The sequence below is a fragment of the Nelumbo nucifera genome, chromosome 6, assembly GCF_055504915.1.
Source record: "Nelumbo nucifera cultivar China Antique chromosome 6, China Antique-T2T, whole genome shotgun sequence".
Classification (NCBI taxonomy): domain Eukaryota; kingdom Viridiplantae; phylum Streptophyta; class Magnoliopsida; order Proteales; family Nelumbonaceae; genus Nelumbo; species Nelumbo nucifera.
This window is the reverse complement of record NC_142654.1, coordinates 51323447-51345317: the sequence shown is the minus strand read 5'-3', so window position 1 is coordinate 51345317 and position 21871 is coordinate 51323447. Positions and strand designations below refer to the sequence as shown.

The following is a 21871-nucleotide window of genomic DNA, read 5'->3' as shown; positions in this document are numbered from 1 at the left end:
TTAGGCCCATCAAGTAAGTTAACCCATGTAGGACCCCAGGACCACCAATTATGTTTGTTTATGTGACACATGGGCAGGATTAGTTACATCGCATGAGTGAGCTATTTGAGCAAATCATTCTTCTATAAACGAACTATAAAAGGTAACTTGACAAGAGGAACATTTTTGATAATGTCTTCTCCCTTCTGTAGGAGGCAGGGGCCCTTGAAGAACCCCCGAGGTGGGCAATAACCCACCACAACAATCAAATACCTAGGAAAAGGCACATTCAACATTGGTTGAAGGATTGAATTTGATCCTACGTAAGTCTACTTCCATTGTCTTCAATTCTCAATATCCACACATGACACACCCTAAAGCTTCCCTACCAAATCTTAGTGAAACCTATAGCAGCCATAGAATTTATCTAAGGTGATTTTTTTCCATCCCGTTAAAACAGCTTTGAAAATTTCCAACAAAAAACCTAGTTCTCAAAAATTTCCAATTTTGAGAAACATCATCCTTTTAAGCCTGTTGAGTTGTGGGATGATTTTACTTGTTTTAATTTACATAACTTAGTTAGGTAGTTGTTGGGCCTTAGGCCCATTAGTTTATGTTTAAGTTAAGTGTGACTTTTCAACTTCTCACAAGTAGCTGACTTACTAAGGGCATACTTGTACACTTTTATTTATGAGTATATAATCTAATAAAAAGGGCAGCCAGATTTAATTTTTGGCTTCTCCCCCATTCTTTTCTAATTATTTCTTCTCTTTCTTTCTAGCAGGAACCTTTTCCTCTTCTTTTTCTTCTTTCTTTTACAAACCTTATATCAAAACAGGTTATTAAAACTTTTCTACTAAGCCTAACCTTCTTAAAACCTCTTCAAATTCAATCCCCTGCTTTGCTTTGACTTCATAACCTTTCCTCTAAACCAGTGAAAAGTAATTCCATTCTTATCTTCATATATTGAAATTTCTTTGTTTTCACTCTCAAACCCAAAACTTGTACCTAACCCCCTTACCATGATACCATCATCATTCATTTTTCAGTTTCCCTCAAATTCATTATCAGTTTAGCCTTGGAAAACATTAGTCCTACATCAGGAGATTATCTCATAGAATTCAGTTCCCATTCTGAATTGCGATCAATATGAGCCTGCAGCTTACTTCATAACTACTAGATGTTCATAATTAAAGAAATGAAAAGAATTTCCAACATATATAACATAACAATCGTTGAGATGGGCCTACAACTAGTTATATTGACATTTCTTTAATATGTTTTAGGGGCTGATTGTGTAATGTGCCCATTTGGCCATTCTCTTCTTTTATCTTTCTCTGCTAACCACTATATGGGCTAATTGTTTTATGGGCTGCATACTTTCTGCTCCCCTTTCTATCAATCTTTTCTTCCATCTACCCTTTTCTTCTTCTGTTCTCCTCACTTCCTAAATCACTTTTCTACTGTTTTCTTTGTTTAATCTTCTATTTCAGATCTTACACCTGCTATCAGAACATTTTTTTCCAGCCTTCCTGGAATAATCTGCTTGCAGTTCTAGGTCAGCCAATCACATGGGAGTATGAGAAGGGCTGATCGAGGATTGGTAATTGACTTTTTTTTGCTCTTTTTTGTTGGGAATAGATGTATGGTTGCATCAGTTGTTATTTTGGAAGACTCAAGAGAAATGATGTAGAGATCTCTTAGCTCTCCACATTCCTGGAAGGTGCATTTCTTGCTGGAAGAACTTTTGAGCCCTATTTCGTAGGGTTTTTTGATTTCATCAGGCCTGTCTAACCCTGTTATTGTGATTGACAGCCTCTGGAGGGATCACAAACACCTCTAGAGAGATCAAACCTTGTCCATTTATCCCTGTGTGACAAGATGGGGTCAGCTTGGTCAGTTAGGGTTTGAAAGTTGGAGAATGCAACCGAAGAAACAACAAGCGTCTCCCCCTGAATCTGCACTGAAAAGGAGGTAAACTCAAGCAGTGGCTATTGTTTCTCACAGGAAAATTTATGGTCCCTCTCCTAAAAAGTGTTTTCTGATGTAGGACCGGCTCAGTTCTAGTCCATAGAGAATGTTGAATGGTCTTCTTGATCAGAGTTTTATGGCTGTTAATGGCAGTAATGGCTTCTTAAAGGAATAAGAGAGAAAATAAGGAGAGAAAGAAGACAGAAAATACCTGGGATCACTCAAAGGGTGCCTAGAATCACTCTAGGGCATGGGAATCACTCACCATAGCTAGCATAAGCTGAAGAAAACTCAATATGATTCATTGCCTTTGTGTAAAATGTCCAACATATTTATAGACTCAACTCATAATAATCCTAGGTGTCAAACTGTTAGACTCATAATAGACTTAGGAGTCAAACTGTTAGATTCAATAATCCTAGTAGGACTCAAACTAAGCTGTCATATCCTATGCCATATCAGAAAATTGCAAAAATGACAAAAAATACCCTTGGACCCCCACAGAAAATTGCAAAAATGACAAAAATACCCTTGGGTGTTCAATTCAGTCCAAATCCAAAGTACCACCACTATGCCATATCAGTCCTTCTTCTTTCTAGAATAAGTCTTCAAGGGTGCTGATCGATTTCTATCACTTTCACTCTCTCAGACTCTGGAACTAAGACCGCCTACTTCTCTGGAAAGTATCTGATAAATGACCCTTTTCCATTGGGCTATTTATAGTTCTGGAACTTTCTGGCCGATAAAAGGCTTTATTAATTACTATTATTCTCTTCCTTCTCTTTTTTCTCCATGAGCCAGCCAGGGGCTTGTGCACCTGGGATCATGCACCTAAGTTGGTTGTCATGTCACATCCTAGAGTTACGAACCATGTGAACTGCATAGTACAAGGACCATCCTTTGCTTAAACACGTCCGATGACTTACAGATTTCAGTCTGTATTTCAGTCCATTCTGTACTATGGATTGAATTTCACACTAAAGAGTGTACAAGTACAAGTACTTGTACTTTAAAATGGGTCTGCACTTTGTAACCCTGTACCCGGGTATAATCCCCCATTTTATGGACCAATGTCTGCTTTTTTGATAAATGATTGATAATTTATTCATGATAATCAAAATGAATTTTATGGACCAATGTCTTCCTTGACATTGGTTACCAAAACCTCTGATACAGTCCTATAATTTCCTGGTCCAAAATGGTTTAGCAGTTATTGAGAAACAATGCTATCTGATAACATTGGCCACATTAAGGACTGTGGTTACTAGGATCCAACAATATCCCCTAGAGGGAGGGTTAATCTTGCCAATTAGATCCATGCCCCATGTATCCAAGGGCCATGGACAGAATATGGGTTGGACATGTGTTGTGTCCTCTCACATGCCTGGGAATCTAGGAGCCATAAATTTGGCACTTGTTACACGCTTTGAAATGTGTTGTGTCCTCTCACAGGGTTGGCCAATAGAACCCTAAGTGAAGTAGATATTCATGAGATAAAATGAGGCTGTCTGGATTTTGGGTCCTGCCAAAAACTTTAAAGATGTGTCACTGAAAGAGTTACAAAATAACACTCAAATCTTTCACATCAAATCATTGGGCTTTCTTTTGCAATTTCACAGGTTTCTTGGAGTATACAGTAACAAGTTGTAGTGCAATGTTAAGAACAAAGGTGTAATATCTATTGAGAGATTAAACTCATGAGCCGCATTATCAAACTGTGGACATCGGAGGGGTTAGTAGATCACGTGCCATGGGGGCAAGCCCTGAATAATTTTTTCAATGTTCTTCCTACCAAGATAAAATATCAAAATTATTTAATTCCTCATAGCAAAGGGAATTTGTAAATAAATTATTAACTTCCACTACTAGAACTCGAGGTTGTACAAATAATAAATTAACTTCATCTTTTTTCGTTCCAATATCACTTGTCATATTTTCATAAAAAGATTCAAGTATAACATTTAAACCATTTTTTCTAATCTTACGATCTGACATTGCAACCAATGTTTTAAAAGGTGTGGGAGGCATACGCCTAGAGGTGTGCCTCCATGTCACAAGTGACTCCTTCGCCGCGCCATCAAGCACCTACAGTGAGCCATCCGAGTGCCAACCGTGTGCCTTCATGGTGTCAACATGTGTGTCATGGGTGGGCTTTACTTGTATTTTGTAAGGGGGACCGCCAATGGCGTTATTGTAATTACTTAGTATGCTTTTCCATCATTTTGATGTTTCCTATTGTCACTCCCCCAAAAGCTTAACGTACTCTTTGAGGGGAGGTAGGTAGTCGAGTGAGCTCATAAGCGTGTAAAGGTTAAGCACGAGATCCCCTCGACACTGTACTGTGTGCCTGTGCTTACCACTGATTAATGCAATACAAGTAGCCTTTTGCTAATTCGTGTGCCTTCGTGTTGCCTTTGTGTGTGTGTTTGCTTTGTTTCGTAGGCTTACTCGCCCATTTCGAGTGCCGCACGGGGCCCCAACGATTACCCCCGTGACAGTTGGTATCAGAGCAGGTGCTCCTACAAATACTCTGGACCGTCTTCATCCCTACATCAACGCAATGAAGAGCAATCGGGGCGTTTCCGATGACACACCACATGGGCGGACTCAAGCCCACGACACCGACGAAGCTCCACTTGACGAACCTACCAAGACACAAGCCCCAAAGGGGCGTACAACCAAAGCTAGCAAACATGACAAATCAGTCGACCAACTAGCTACCGTGGACATGCGCCTCCTACGTTGTGAGGTGACAGTGGGAGAAACCCGAGACCGGGTTGATGAACTCCACCTCAACCTAGAGACGGTTGAGAATGCAGTGGTGGAACTAGAAGGACGTTTCAATGGCGCCTTCAGAGACATGCACACCACCATACAGAATTCGGGAGCTGGGCCTTCCCAAAGCAGCCTACAGGGCTTGCTAGACAAATTCCAAGCGCAATTGGATGAGATGACTCTCCTAAAGAGGGCAGTGGCCAACACACCAAGCACTCCCTCCACCCTAGCTTCCATGAACATCAAGATCCGAGAGCCAATGCCTTACTCGGGTGCCCGGGATGCTAGGGAGCTTGACAACTTCTTGTGGCAACTGGAGCAATATTTCTCTGCCACTGGCATCATTGACAACCAAACTCAGGTACGTACAGCTGCTATGTATTTGACTGACATAGCAATGTTATGGTGGCGTAGGTGTTGCCAAGACATTGAACGTGGAACCCGTACCATCGACACGTGGGTTGGATTCAAGCGTGAGATCAAGCGGCAGTTCTACCCAGAAAACGTAGAGTACTTGGCGCGCCGAAGAATGAAGAATCTCAGACATCAAGAATCACTACATGACTACGTCAAGGAGTTTTCGGCCTTGACGCTGGAGATCACGGACATGTCCGACAAGGATCTTCTGTTCAATTTTATGGATGGTCTCAAGCCATGGGCTGAGCTCGAACTCCAGCGACGCGGGGTTGAGGACCTCGCCACCGCCATGGCCATAGCTGAACAGCTTGTTGATCTGAGAACACCTAAAGAAGATGTGCAAAGACCATCCAGCCCAGGTACCATGAGTTTGAGTGGGGGAGATCCACAATCAACCCCTACAAAGGAGAAGCCAGTGCCCGTGAACAAGCCCTACACTTACCAACAAGGGAAGAAGCCACAAGGAGGCCCAAGCTACCAGGGCCACCAATCAACTAGAAGACCTCCTCCTGCGCCGTGCTACCTTTGCAACGGGAAGCATTGGACAAATGACTGTCCAACCCGAAAGAAAATAACTGCCCTCATCGCCAAACTCAGCGATAGTGAAGAGAGTGATGAGGAGAAACCCACAGCGGCGCCCAGAGTAGGCGCCCTCCAACTCATCAATGCCATGGTCAAGAAAGAGGCCACATCAAAGAGGCCCACCAAAGCCCACAAGGGGCTGAGTTATGTAGACATCACCCTCGGCGGGAGGCCGACCAAAGCCTTGGTGGACACTGGGGCCACCCATAACTTCATTTCGCTTGCGGAGGCAAAGCGACTCGGCTTGACCACCACCAAACAAACTGGGTGGGTCAAGGCTGTCAACTCCGGGGCCAAGGCAGTAGAGGGCACGGCCCGTGGAGTAGAACTCCAAGTTGGACCATGGAAAGGACCCATCAATCTATCTGTGGTTCCCTTGGATGATTTTCAGGTGGTTCTTGGAGTGGAGTTCCTCAAGCAGGCGGAAGCAGCACTTATGCCACACATCAACAGTTTGCTTATTCTGGACGAACACTCCCCTTGCATGGTTCCTGTCTCATCAGCCGTGCAGATACTTGGGAAGCAACTTTCAGCCTTGCAGTTGTACCAAGAAACTATCAACCATGAAGACAGCTCTGCGTCAGCAAGGAAGAACCCCTGTCAAGTACCTTTCATCGACACTGGAACGGGTTGGGAAGTCGTCACCAGGAAGAAGTCACCCCCAAGACAGTTCCAGTTTCAGCGCCAACACCGATGCCAGCGCCCAAGTCAACACCAGCAGCAGCATCAACTTCAGCGCCAACCACATCAGCAGAAGTCGACTTCGCAGCAGAAGCCGCAAGTGCCCGCAACTGGTGGGCCCAACAGAAGAAGACCCAAGGCCGTGTCAAACCTTGCCCTCATCTACGACCACAACCACCGGGGAGAGCGAGTGCCACCCAAGCCATTCAGGGACCACATTCACATCATCCCAAAGGCTAGTTCCCGTAGTAGCCTGGTGAGATACCCTTGGGGAAAAATGCATGGGAATCCACACCTTAATAATCCAAAACACCATTTTGATCCTTACCTGGCCCAAACCTACCCCTTAGCCAAACAGAACCAGCCACTAACATACCTTGAGGCTGCCAGGAAAGGACTTAGCCATAGGAAACCCTTACAGAATGAGCCAACCCAACCATGCCACCAAAATATACACCTCGGCCTTGGACGACAGCTGGTTCGGGGAGCAGCAGAAGAACCCTCCTTCCGCAACAGTGACTCTAAGGGACCAGCCGAAGCCGATCTCCGAGGACGTAGATCGAATTGAGTGGGGGAGAATGTCACAAGTGACTCCTTCGCCGCGCCATCAAGCACCTACAGTGAGCCATCCGAGTGCCAACCGTGTGCCTTCATGGTGTCAACATGTGTGTCATGGGTGGGCTTTACTTGTATTTTGTAAGGGGGACCGCCAATGGCGTTATTGTAATTACTTAGTATGCTTTTCCATCATTTTGATGTTTCCTATTGTCACTCCCCCAAAAGCTTAACGTACTCTTTGAGGGGAGGTAGGTAGTCGAGTGAGCTCATAAGCGTGTAAAGGTTAAGCACGAGATCCCCTTGACACTGTACTGTGTGCTTGTGCTTACCACTGATTAATGCAATACAAGTAGCCTTTTGCTAATTCGTGTGCCTTCGTGTTGCCTTTGTGTGTGTGTTTGCTTTGTTTCGTAGGCTTACTCGCCCATTTCGAGTGCCGCACGGGGCCCCAACGATTACCCCCGTGACATCCAGGCAACACTGCAAAAACACACTCCAATAGAGAGGCGTGTACAAAGGCATATACTTCTTGAGAGGCATACAGTTCAATCACGCCTTATACAAGAGGCATACGCCTCACATGTGTTGCATTTTAAAACAATTTATTGTTTTATTTATTTTAGTTTTTTAAGTTTTAATTTGTGGGCTACAATTATATCATGGGCACCACTTTAATATAGCATTGTTTAAGTGTAAAAAGGGGGAAAAGCTCCCCATAAATTCATTTTGCAAATGAACAAAACTAAGGGCTTGAGTGAAACTATGAAGCTGTGAACTGCGAACCTGCTGAAGCCTGAAGCTTCTCTTCAACCAACCTCTCAAATCTTCTTCAAGTATGGGATATTTTTATTTTTCTATTATTTTCTCTCTTTCTTTTCTTTCTCTGTTCAGTCTTTACCTTGAACATAGCTACATTTAAAAAAAGAAAAGAAAAGAAAAAAAAAACACCACGCAACTCTATTAAGTCTCCCACACTGTTTTTTCTTTCTCTTTATTTTAGAAGACCCTAAGAAGATCAAAGAGGTCAAGACGCCACACTGTTGGCTGTAGCTTCAGCCATCATCTTCAACTCTTCAAGTAACTTCTATCTTCTCTTCTTTTGGTAAATTATTTCTTGATAGTGAATGCCTCATTTGTGATTAAAGAATAATTTTAAATTTGAATTTCTGAACCTTAGACATGTTAATTTAGTCTATTGACTCTATTCTGTTGCTGATGTAGATTGTAAAAATTAAAATAATCTAGCAACAACTCTTTGTATTTATTTGTAGTTTGTTTTTGTTATTTATCAATTATTAGATATTTGAATTTTTTATTTTGAAGCAGTGGTTTGTGAGATTTTTGTTTTTTGCAACTTATAATTCTATATTGCATAGCTGAATTAGGAATTGTAAGTTGTTGCATGGAGTGCAAAAGAACTTGAGTTGAAAACTTGAGATTTAGAACTCAAGTACCAAGTATATTGACAATTAGAGAATTGAAATTAAGTCGTTTAAGTGTTATGTATATTTTTATGCTTAAAATATCATTTTCTTATTAATATACCCACTATAATTATAATAAAAATACATGCTCGAGGCTTACACCTCGCACTCGGGAGGCTTTCGCTTCCCGCATTCTAAACTATGCCTCCTACTCTGGGTAGTGGAACATCTTGTGTCACGCCACCACATTAGTTTTTTTCAATTTAATTTCCATTACATCAATACTATTTTAAAATTTTAAAGTATTTCTACTAATTATAAACACCCGAAAATGCATTAGTTGCACCATAAAAAATTTGTAAAAGACCTTCTATACAAACTGCAATTTCCCAGTTTATATCAGTTATAAAAACATGGGTCATTTTTTCATTATAAAAATTAGTAAGAATGCCTTTATATGGAATAGCACCTATGTTGAACAACTAATGCAAAATTTCTATATTTTAGACCATATTTTTGTATAAATATTTAAATCATTATTTTTTTTTTGTTCTAGAACTAGTTCTAATATAGATATACAATTTCTAGCTTTAGAAATGTCAGTTGAAATAATATTTAATGCATGTTGTACACAGATTTAAGATGTGACACACACATCTAATATGAAATAATTTACCATTTAAACATGGTCTTAATTGAGATTTTAAAATATTTATAGTTGAACCATTATCAGTAGCATCATCAAAGTAAATAATTTAATATACTAGCAACAACTACCGTGCCAGTATATAGCCAATCAAGTCTGGTAAAACTTAACATTCTTTTTTGTAAAAGCCAATTTTCATCAATAAAATGTTCAGTAACACAAATATAATTTACATTATATTTAGAAGTCCAAATATCATAAAGTGCAACTTTAGAATTAAGTGTTGATAAACTAGAAATTAATTTTTTTTTTTATGAGTAGAAAATTTTTAAAGGATTTGCTCTAATAGTATTTCCACAAACTTTTTTAAATTGGAGATTTACTGATTATTGTAAAAATCTTTCTAGCCAAGGACCTTCAACTAATAAAAATAGCTATTCGGTGTATTCAAAATTAGCTAATTCTTATCTCTCTTTTCCTAGGAATATTCAAAATTACCATAAAACCCACACTCAATTTGTCATTGATTTTGATTATTTTATAACTGATTGGCTAAATGTCTAGCCAAATGGCAAGTACCATCCTTGCTTCTATAACTAAAATCACTCTTACATTTTTATTTTAACACCTCTTTTTCCCTTCTCCTCAAGAGTTTCTATATTAAACACTTCCTAGACTTGGTTGTCTTTCTCTTTCCACCCCTAGCAATATAGTATGGGTGGTTTGAATAGCATCATCCGTAGAACCACTAGAACCCATATCGATGTTGTCATACTATGATACTCGAAGTATTCTCGAAGTATTAAAACCCTAAAAAAGGAAAATTAATTACAACTTACCCAGTCCACTAGTCTAGAATCCTAACTTCATTTCAATTGACGAAGCTTCTAAGCCTCCCAGATTGCTAACTTGAGACACTTGAGCAAGCCTTCTTGTTGAAACTTGAATAAAGTTGAGAACTATGGACTAGGTAGCAAGAAATTAAGAGCATTAGAGTGTAGGAGAGAGTATGTGAGAGTAGATGAGTATATGAGAGTATGAGAATTTGTGTGATGAGAATAAGGGGTAAGGGTATTTACCACTATGTTATGTTGTTGTCGTGCCATCCCACAAAACTCAAAACCCAAGCCCAGCATGACACATCGTGCTAGGCCGACATGTGGGCAGCATAACCCACTTTACAACTCTAGACTTGAATGAAGTAGAAAGTAATAGTAAGGGTTGTTCAGTCAAGAAAAGTCCATAAAGCTGATTTATTGAGAGGGAATTGGAGTTAATACATTAAATATAAGACTTAATGAGAGGGAGTAGATTGAATTTAATAAAAGTAGTAGTTCAAATTACACTTTTGCTGTCATAATATAAGGACCAAATTCAAAAACAGGGGCATCTTAGTCAAAATGTCTAGAATCTAGACCTTATTCACACTTATAATAGTAGCATGGATACATGTATGCATGTATATTGTATGCCAATAATTTCTAGTTTAAGGGCAAACTTTTTTCTAAAACATGATAACCATATTCTTTTACACAAATGAATGCTAATATTGAATTAATATGAAAAGAGACTAGTAAATTAGTACATTTGGAAAAAGGAAGTACAGAAGTTGGGCCAACCCAAGACTAACCCGGGCCCAATTTCAACTCAACACGAGTAAGGTGACTGAGTTTATATTTTCTCTTTTATTATTCAATGACTTTTTTCTTGATTGTCTTTTCTCTATTATACTATTGTTCTCTCTTCACTATTCTTGTATTTTGTATTATTTTGTATGTACTTGCTCTGCACATATTTGTATTTGTACTCCTTCCAAACTAAGCCTTAATGTTAAAAAATATCATGAAACTAAGAATGCAATAGAACTATGAACCTAACAAATAGGAACATATTTGCACATGTTTCCACTCTAAAAAGTGAGATCCACAGTTTAGAGTGGATAACCCTCCTTTCCATGGTACTGGTGACCAAAGGTTGACTGCTCTTTATATGGACAATTGTATTTACAGAGAGCTACACCAAGGAACAGTACTCTTCTTTAACTCACCTTCTGAACCTGATTAAGCTTTCTCTTTGAGGAAGAATTCCCTAGCAGTGCTCCAAAAGAACAGCTTGGCTTCTTCAACACTTGAATAGTTGCCCCAGTATCCTACAAAAGAATTGACAGCTACATCAGCACATACATCCCACCAGCCAACAAAAAAAAGGAAATAAAATCCAATGAGCAATTATTATAATGTACACTCATCATCAAATGTAAAGTTCCTTTTCAAGAATTTCTGTCTACCATATGCCTCAATGTGATGGGATTTTCATTTGGAAGTTGTGATGAACAGCTGCCCCTTTCATTCTCGATTTTTCCAGTTTCACCAAGTAGCTCATGCTGCCTCTGTTCATCCCTACCACACTCAACAACACTACCACCAAGCTCTAAGGGCTCTTCCTTGACTTGCAGAGAAGCCACTGGATATTTGTTCATCTTCCAGTTTACTCCAGTGCCACTATTGCTATTAATCATTTCTGTTTGAGCAGATGCATTTTGCATGCTTGTTAGATTTCCTGAAGATAAGGTTCCGGTTCCATTTTGAACTGTTTCTGTGTTCTCCTCATGTACCTACATATCAAAACATGAAGCTATATTGAAAAGGAAAATGAATTATACCATGCAATCAGAAATTAAGGTGTGCAAAGAATCACAAAAGAAAAACAAAATCATGCAATGTTTATGCTGGTGAAACAGGATTATCAAGACTACCTATTTCTCAAGGCTACTGTCCAGATGAAAAATTCAGCACCTTAACAAACACACTGAATCACCTCATGGATCTAGCCATAAAAAGTCACACTAAGAAGTCACAGGACTAATAGTACAACTTTTCCAGCAGAGGAATGCATGTATGTTCAATCATGAGCTCTGTCTGGAGCAGCACACTCATACAGTGGAAGGATAAATTTAATTTTCTGTGCAATAGCCCTACAAGAAGACAGAACTAGCTACCATTTTATTGATCTACATCAATGGGATGATGAGTTTTATACCAAGGAGAGTTCGTAGATGGAGACAGTGGAGGTTGATTTTTAAGACACTTTTTTTTGTGGACTTATCTAAATGCATGTCTTACCATTTCTAAACGACCCTTCTTTAGCTGTTCAGCAACAACTTCAAAAGCAGCAGCATTTTGGATTGAACTCCTGATTATGCTAACCACAGTACCAAGATTGCGCTCAACGTAAGGATGTTTCGACTTCACCAATCGGCGCAGCTTGCCATTTGTGAGGGGCATCTCCCTGGCTTTTTTATTTAGAAAAACGAAAAGCTTGAAACTAAGTTGACTTGCATTGGCATTATATATATACTAGGACAATTTAGGTAATTAAAACACCTCTCATACCTATCTCAAGCAATGCTTTATTTGGCAATATATAGCCCGTACTTTCATCCTCTGCACGAGCAACAACATCCCTCCATTCACAAAGACCCTGTGTCCATTTGAAGTTTTAATATTATCAGCATTAAGAACCAACAAAATAGCTAATGGAAGAAACTGCAAAGACTAAATGGTAGCAGCTCTAAGAACCAAGAAATTTGTGACTATTTAAGTAGACAAATGTTCTAACTACCAACTTGGATTAACTCAACCAGGATAATTATTGTACATGAAAATCTTGGTGAGAAAAGGACCATTAACATATGAAGCACATCAAAGGTCATCTAGAACATCTGCCCAACAACCATCCTGAGGCAAGTTTTATTCATTAAGCAGTAATAATAAAAACAGATGCAAGAGGGATGAGAGGAATAAACAAATAGCTCACATTAACAATAGCAAGCTGTTGAGCATTGAAATTAGCCCCCTGTAACCTGTTACGAACAGGTAAAAAGTAAGTGATGAAAGTTATTTTCTAATAAACACTGGTTGTAGGTAAAACAGAAATTCCATATGCTGGGAGAGTAAACAACAAACCCATATATGTAGAGATATGAAGTGTCTGTAAAGAGCTCTTTCTCATAAAGCTGCAGACATATGTCATAACCACGCTTGTATACCTGTAAACAATAAGCTCTGGTTCAGAGGACGAACCAAACAGCAACATAAATACATGTAAGCAATAAGATTTGCTTTCTCATGATACTTACTAATCTTTTGGTTTACATGTATGTAATGAAAACCAAACAGCAACAGTTGAACATAAAGTCCACAAATAATAAAAGAGAAAACAAAAAAAACCCAAAGTACAACCACAGACACCAGAACCACACCTTCAGAAATTAGGCAATCTTAGAACCCCCAACTTACCCCACCTTTATAGTTCCCTCCTCTTCATCGAGATGCACCATGTCCTCTTGCTTAACATCATTCATGTTTTTTTATCAGTAAACATGTATTTTATTTAAATTTCAGATTGGAAACAGTTCATACAACTTGGTGATGGGACTGATGATCCCATTTAAACACTCTTTTCTCTCTCATTACAGTGCAGCCCAAAATAATTGCAGTCTCATTGCCCCTAGTTTTGCTAGATAGTCAGCTAGCCCATTTACACTCCTTTGGACCCAATTAAATTCCGCAACAACCTCATTTGCAATATGTCCCACTTCCCTAATCATATGTTTAACGTTCAAGGGGTATGGCTGCTGCTTGCAGCCCAGGAAATGACCATTTTTGAATCACCTTCCACCTCAATATGTCTGTATCCCATTTGTTTAGCTAGCTTCAAACCTTGTAGTAATGCCAAAAGTTCAGCCTTCAGTGAATTCCCTGTACCAATCAGTCTTGAGAACATAACCAGTATCCTCCTTTCAGAATTTCTGGTTACTCCTATACCTGATAGTCCCGGATTTCCAAGGGAGTTCCCACCAAAATTCAGTTTTACTTAATTGCCTTCTGGTGGTTTCCACTCCAGCCTTACTTTGTCTCTCACTCTCAAGGACTGTGATACTTCAGATCAGGTTCTTAGAATGTCTATGACTGAGATGACTAGAAAGCTGTCCAAGGATTTTACCAAATGAACTACTTCCACCTTGATGTTGTCAATCATTTGGTAAAGACTACTGGAACAGACCAACCGAAAGCAGTTAATCAGTTTTACAAGAGGAGGCCATGTCAGCACAACTAACTATCCACTTGCAACAGCTGTAACAGAAAGAAATCAAAGATTGTAAACAGTATAAGTAGTGAAGCACAAAGAGAAATAAGACAGTAATTCTTCCGGCAGTAATCTCTCTCTCTCTCTCTCCTTCCAACGAATTCAGGAGGTTGGCTCCCTCAAAGAGCCCTGAGTTAGGCAGGTTCCTAACAAGTTGGTATCAGAGCCAGCATGACCAACACAAGAAACACGTCAGTAGACACCCGAGTAGATCAGATGGAGGTAGAGATCTGTCGAATGTCTTCAGATCTCAAAGAAATGAAGGAAGGTTTCACTGCTCTCCTCAATTGGCTGGAGCAGGGGGCAACAAACAACGGCAGAGGAAGCCAACAAGAGCGCAGCAATGAAAACAACCGCAGAACAGGGCCGGCGGCAACGAGAGCAGCCAAAATCGATTTCCCCATCTTCTCAAGCGGCGACCCAACTCCCTGGATTCTCAGAGCCGAACGGTATTTCAATTACCATGAGACACCTAGGCAAGACAGAGTAGCTCTAGCCTCTGCGCATCTTGAAGGGGAAGCTATCCTCTGGTTTCAATGGTACCGACGAGGGCACCCTCGTCAAACTTGGGCAAACTTCACTGATGCCATGACTATCCGTTTTGGATCGTCTGGGTTTGAAGATCACGATGAGAGTTTGGCAAAGCTACGACAGGTGGGATCAGTTAAAGATTACCAGATGGAGTTCGAAAAGCTAGCCGTGAGAGTCCAAGGGTGGACGGAGAAGGCGTTGGTGGGAAGCTTCGTCGGCAACCTAAAAGAAGAACTGTGACTGGAAGTGAAGGCGATGCAGCCCACTTCAGTCATAAATGCGGCAACACTAGCAAAATTGTATGAGGATAAGTTCGCTCGAGCAAGAAAGGTGCAATGGCCATGGGGTCCAGGAACCAGGACAACAGCACCAGACAAGGAGGAAGGAATACTGGGCCCAGGCCCATTGGTTCCTTTCAAACGGCTGACCTGGGCAGAGATGCAAGCCCGCAGAGACAAAGGACTCTGTTACAACTGCGAAGAGAAACTCGGGCCGGGCCATCGGTGCAAGAAACAACAAGCATTTCTCCTCCAAGCAGATGCCGAAGAGGAAGACGACCTCACCAGTTGCGAGGAATCTAACCCAGGGTGGGAAATACAACCTAATGGCACACCTGAAATATCTCTACAAGCCCTTACGGGACTTGCATCCCCTCAAACAATGAGAGTTGCAAGGCTAATCCAAGGACACCAAGTGTCAATCCTCATAGACAGTGGTAGTTCCCTTAACTTCATAACTCAAGTCTTGGTGGATAAAATGGGACTCCCGATTCAACCAACAACAGCTTTTACGGTTCATGTGGCCAACGGTAATAGCCTATCCTGAAATAGCATTTGCATGGGCTTACCACTAAAGGTTCAGGGTCACCAGTTTGCGGTGGACCTATATCCTCTTCATCTCAGTGGAGCGAACGTGGTGCTAGGCATTCAATGGTTAAGACAACTAGGGCCCATGATTTGTAAGTGGGCCTGTCTCACCATGGACTTCACATCAGAGAACTCTACAGTACATCTACTAAGGAAAACATGCAAGGGTCCAAGGCCCATCAGTCTTGCAACATTAACAAAGCAAATAGAAGATCCGGATCAGCCCATATTCATGCACATGGACTCAAATTGGACCAGCCCAAATGGGCCTAGAGACTTCCAAAGCCGCCTACAACAACTCCTTCAGCAATATGGCAGCGTGTTAGAAGAACCCCAAGAACTTCCACCACGCCGAAAGCATGACCACCGCATCTCCCCCATGCCAAGAGCTGCCCCAACCAATGTAAGACCCTACCGATACCCTTACTTTCAAAAATTTGAAATCGAGAAGCAAGTTTAAGATATGCTTAAGCAAGGGATAATACAACCCAATCACAACCCATTCTCTTCACCAGTATTATTAGTCAAAAAAAAAGGATGGGACGTGGCGATTTTGTATTGATTACAGAGCCCTTAACAATATCACCATTGAAGACCGATTTCCAATATCGGTCATTGATGAGCTGCTTGATGAACTCAGTTAAGCCACCATATTCTCAAAATTAGATTTACGAGCTAGGTATCATCAAATAAGGGTACATAGGGAGGATGTTCACAAAACGACTTTTAGGACACATGATGGCCACTGAGTTCCTAGTCATGCCATTTAGGTTGACCAATTCTCTAGCCACATTTCAAGCATTAATGAACGACATATTCCGGCCATATTTATGTAAGTTCATCCTTGTTTTCTTTGATGACATATTGGTCTATAGCCCCAATTGAGAGGAACATCTGAATCATCTACAGGTCACCCTTGCAACACTTGAGGCCCACCAGCTGTTCGCTAAAGAGTCCAAGTTCTCCTCTGGACAAAACCAAGTTCACTACTTGGGACATGTTGTAGAGAATGGAACTGTAGCGGCCGACCCAGATAAAATCTCCAATATAATGAGCTGGCCACAACCCAAAAGTGTGAAAGAGTTGAGGGCCTTCTTGGGCCTGACTGGGTACTACCGCCGCTTCATCAAAAACTACGACCTAATAGCTACCCCGTTGACCCAATTGCTGAAACAAGACGCTTTTCACTGGTCAACCCAGGCCCAACAAGCTTTTGAGCAGTTGAGACAGGCAGTTGCGAGCCCTCCAACATTAGCATTGCCCGATTTCACAAAAGACTTCATCATTGAGTGTGATACCTCCGGTCAAGGTGTTGGGGCTGTTCTCATGCAAGAGGGGCGACCACTAGCCTTTTTCAGCAAGGCCTTAACATCACAAAAGTGGGCCAAATAGCTACCCCGTTGACCCAATTGCTGAAACAAGACGCTTTTCACTGGTCAATCCAGGCCCAACAAGCTTTTGAGCAATTGAGACAGGCAGTTGCGAGCCCTCCAACATTAGCATTGCCCGGTTTCACAAAAGACTTCATCATTGAGTGTGATACCTCCGGTCAAGGTGTTGGGGCTGCTCTCATGCAAGAGGGGCGACCACTAGCCTTTTTCAGCAAGGCCTTAACATCACAAAAGTGGGCCAAATCAGTTTATGAACGAGAATTAATAGCAGTGGTCTTAGCAGTCCAACGTTGGCGATCCTACTTGCTCGGTAGACTGTTCATAATTCGGACCGACCATCAAAATTTGAAGTTCTTATTGGATCAATCAGTCCTATCCCTGGAACAACAACGATGGATATCCAAGCTACTGGGGTACGACTACATAATTGAGTACAAAGCAGAGGCTGCTAACCGGGTGGCTGATGCCCTCTCATGGCACCCACAATCATTTCAATTACTAGTATCTTCCCCAACTTCTCCACTCCTGGATCTACTTCGAAAAGAAGCCCAATCCCATAGGGAGTTACAGCAGTTGAAGGCCCAAGTATTGGCAAATCCCTCACTGCACCCCGGGTACACCATCTCAAGAAGCTCCTGGAATTATTCCATGCCTCACCCACAAGTGGCCACTCCGGCATCCTACGAACACAAAAACGCATCGCCACACAATTCCATTGGATCCAGAACTCATAGCCGGGTGTGCAGTATGCCAACAAAACAAGTCGGCCACTACAACACCAGCAGGCCTCTTGCAACCACTCCCAATACCAACCCAAGTCTGGGATGAAATATCAATGGATTTCATCACAGGATTGCCCGTTTCTGCCAGCAAAACTGTTATCCTTGTGGTAGTGGATAGATTGACGAAATACAGTCATTTCCTACCTCTATCATACCCATTTACAGCAGTCACAGTTGCTGAATTGTTCCTCCGAGAAATTGTGCACCTACACGGGCTCCCCAGCTCAATTGTATCAGACAGGAACCCTATTTTTATGAGCCGTTTCTGGGCTGAGCTTTTTCGCCTGCACGGGGTTAAACTCTTCAAGTCAACTAGCTACCACCCCCAATCTGATGGACAGACAGAGGCGGTTAACAAGAGTCTCGAAACATATCTGAGATGCTTCACGGGAGATCGGCCAAGACAACGACTGAAGTGGATCCACTAGGCTGAATGGTGGTACAACACCACTTTCTTTTCCAAGAAAATCCGTCATTCCTTTCTTCCCACACCACCCAGCATATTGCCAACTTTGTTGCTTTCCACATTACCATGCTTCTTTTCTTTCGTTGTCTTAAGAAGTCACGGTTGAAACGTCTTGTCACATCTTGAGGGGGGAGCCCACCTGCAGACGAAGAAAATACAAAAGAATTCCCAAATTCAAAGCATAAAAGAACAGGATATCGTTAAATGAGATAGGGTCTCACCACTTTCCTTACACAAAGAGCACACATGAGGAGAAAGGCAAGTGCAAGGCCTTCTTCTACATAGCATATCACAAATGTTTAAATATGAAATTTTATGTTTTCACATGAAATTTACAAGAAGACTCTAAACAAAACAAGCTGCAAAGTCCTCCTCAAACATCAGCCACCAACACACCCATCCCCTAAGCCCCAAAACCAGAAACCAACCAGCTACAACCAACTAGACAAAACAACTAAAACATCTTAGAGGAGACACCTCTACTCCCCCTCAACTACTTCCTCTTGCCCATTGTCTGCTTCATTCCAGATCTATCCTCTTTCCCCAACTGAAACTCTCCTCTCTCTTCTCAAATTGCTCAATGGCTCTTCTTGCAACCATCTCACCACCCAAAAAAAAAACAAGACTTTTGTCATCCTCAACAATTTTCTCAATAGGCAAACAGCCTTCCTTCTCCACCGATCTCCATCTTCATCCTCTTGGCTTCTCAAGCAAGACTCCACCAGAGCAGAAACTAAATTGTTAATTGACGAATCATCATACTTTTGAAAAATTAAAGTCAGCACAATCCTCCATTGCAACTTCATCAATCTTCTTCTAACCTTCTCTATCAAATCTAATAATCACCCAGACCCAACTCTCTTTCTTCCCCTTCTGCAATTTAGGCAAGCTTTTTTTTCTACCCAAAGCCACAACCTCTTTAGCTCTTCAACAATTGCAAAAAATGCTACAACTTTATTATCCGGTAACGATATCCTTTTTAATCTTGGTTCTTGACTCTTATCCTTTTTAATCTTGGTTCTCTTAAAAATCTTCCCACTCATTTATCAAAAAAAAAAAAAAATCCTCCCACTTGAGCATCCACCCAATCTTTTCCCTCTCTTTCCTTTAATGAAATCAGTTAACTTTTTTCAAAAAAATGGACGCCCGGTTCTTGACTTTATCCTTTTTAATCTTGGTTCTCTTAAAAATCTTCCCACTCATTTATCAAAAAAAAAAATCTTCCCACTTGAGCCTCCACCCAATCTTTTCCCTCTCTTTCCTCTCTTTCCTCTCTTTCCTTTAATGAAATCTGTTTAACTTTTTTCAAAAAAAAAAAAAAAATCCTTATTCAGCCCCACATTTTTACTCTTCTGACTGTCCCAGCAAACCCTTATCAACGTCAACATCATTAATCTCCAATAGATGTGAGCCTTCCCTAAGGATCAAAGCATCCACCAAATGAGCCTCACTCCCCATACAACTCTTTGATTCCCAACAGCTTCTACATTCATCAAGACCCATAACACCACCTCATTAGGAGAAATTTTACCCATAATTCCCGAAATACCCTTATCTTCAACCTCTGAACCCTCCTGTGAATTGATCACTAAACTTCGAAGAATTAAAAGAAGCAGCCTGAAGGCTTTTGCAATCCTCCTTCCTCCAAAAAGCCATATTTTCAACCCATCACATAGAGTAAGAACCTTCAACAACAATTCTCAAGACATAATTCTCTCCAGCAAAACAGGTAAGAAGCTCCAGCCATAGACATAATAACTTCTTTGATTCATTTAATCAAACAGTAATGGGCCAATCAGGAAGCCCACCATGTTTAAAATGTCCATATTTTTCCTAATATTTCCATGACATATTTCCATTTCCATGGGTACCGACACAAAATATTACTGGAATTGGCATATTCCCCAACGAAAACTACCAGTGCAATGTGGAGTTTAAAAGATGGTATCATAACATAAATTGGTGACAATCTCTTAGATATGTGGAGTAGCTAAAAATTCTTTTCAAATGTTAAGTTAATTTGAGTTTTTATTGTATAATGAAATATTTGGTTGATTTATTAGAATCATTTGCACTTTCTATGAATTTAAATTTTGCTTGAACTCACTCTATCTTGTAGTTTTGACACTTTAAAATTACAGCACAAGATTATAGCATATTATTTTACCTATTAACATTAGTTTATTAGCTTTATTTGATGATTTGGAACATAATGTCAAAACTAACAATTTCAAAGGGTCTACACATATATCTTTTGTCATTGCATATAATAATATCTCATACTTTTGCAAATTTCAGTGTTTCAACCATGTGTACAAGTTTTATAATATGTCCATATGATGTGTCCAATGTTTCTGACACGCTTCGTATATTTACATGACTGATATTTCCACCAACACCAAAAAACCTAGTCAATAATCGGTAAGTTACCTTGCCATAAGCACAGTACACCTTAGAGACATGGCATAAACAAGTAACAGGAAGAAAAAAATGGATGTATGTACAAAAAAAAATATTTGGGAAAAAAATAAGTAGAACTTAGATTAGAATAGTCATTAGATACATAAATTTAGAACAAATCACAATAACATAAAACTCATCACTAATTAGTGAGTAAGAACTTAAAAATTTAAAGCAACTTTACATAAATTACTCAAATTTTATAAAAAGATACAAAACTAATTAATATCATACCTCTAACAGCAAAGCATCACCATTTTCAGAGTCGGCAGATAATGCAAATAACCTTGCTTTCATCAGATCATAAATGTACAACAGAAAATGTGTATCTTCTCTTGCATATCTGTCAAGAATGAGGAGAAGTTACATTTACAAGGTCAATATCATCTCAAGATTAAAATAAGATAAGAAGATGAGCGTCACAATGCTGAACAAATGAAAGTACATTTTGCAAGAATAATATTAATACCTGATCATTTCGTCAGGTAGAGGGCGTAATCTCCAATCTGCATTTTGGTATCTGCAATAAGGGGCTTAAGGTCAGACTAAAGGAGAACAAAAGAAAAAAAACGAAAAACGATTAAAAAAAAAGTCAACTATGTTAGACATGGACGATTCATCATCTTGTAAAAGTGACCAGGTCCCAGGTCAATATTTTCGTCACAGTTAAACCACAGTTTGACCATTATCTCATTAACAATAAAACTACCTTCTTATACTTGGACAGTCTTATACAGAGAATGGGAGAGAGAGAGAGGATGTAGGGAACAGAGGGTTTGTTGTGAGAAAGAGAGGGAATCAGTTGGAGATAGATGAATTAGTTAATGGGAGAAACAATATCAGCTAGGAGGAGATGATTTAGTAAGGGAGCATGCTATGCAGGAACAAGGCACAACATCTGGATTACATCTTCAGCAAAGTCTTTGTTATAGAAAGTAAAGTAAGAGTTTGACGGTGACAGCGTGGCCATGGGGGGACATGTGGCACATAGAAGATGGACACGGATATACACAATAAAAGTTAAAATTAAAAGGTTGAGTTCTGTTAGAGTCAGCAGTATAAGGGTAGTTTAGTCATTTGCTATTTAATTAGAGATGAGTGGTCTATTTTGTCTGTGTTTAAGTTGTGTGTCCCATACTTAATAAGGGACATGGCTATCATTTGTATTTTAATTCACATATTATAAATTATAGA

General features: G+C 40.3%; 1 protein-coding gene across 2 annotated transcripts in view; it reads right to left on the bottom strand.

Moving 5' to 3' along the window:
• LOC104587716 (Polynucleotidyl transferase, ribonuclease H fold protein with HRDC domain-containing protein) overlaps positions 1 to 21871 on the bottom strand; it is a 72381-nt gene that overhangs the window by 8917 nt on the left and 41593 nt on the right. For both annotated transcript variants that reach the window (XM_010245429.3, XM_088889372.1), the window contains exons 6-13: positions 21147 to 21197; positions 20912 to 21020; positions 12999 to 13081; positions 12850 to 12895; positions 12426 to 12513; positions 12156 to 12325; positions 11321 to 11647; positions 11081 to 11182 (exon numbers count right to left, since the gene is read on the bottom strand). In XM_010245429.3, the coding sequence (XP_010243731.1) occupies positions 11081 to 11182; positions 11321 to 11647; positions 12156 to 12325; positions 12426 to 12513; positions 12850 to 12895; positions 12999 to 13081; positions 20912 to 21020; positions 21147 to 21197 (976 nt within the window). The remainder of the gene's footprint in view (positions 1 to 11080; positions 11183 to 11320; positions 11648 to 12155; positions 12326 to 12425; positions 12514 to 12849; positions 12896 to 12998; positions 13082 to 20911; positions 21021 to 21146; positions 21198 to 21871) is intronic.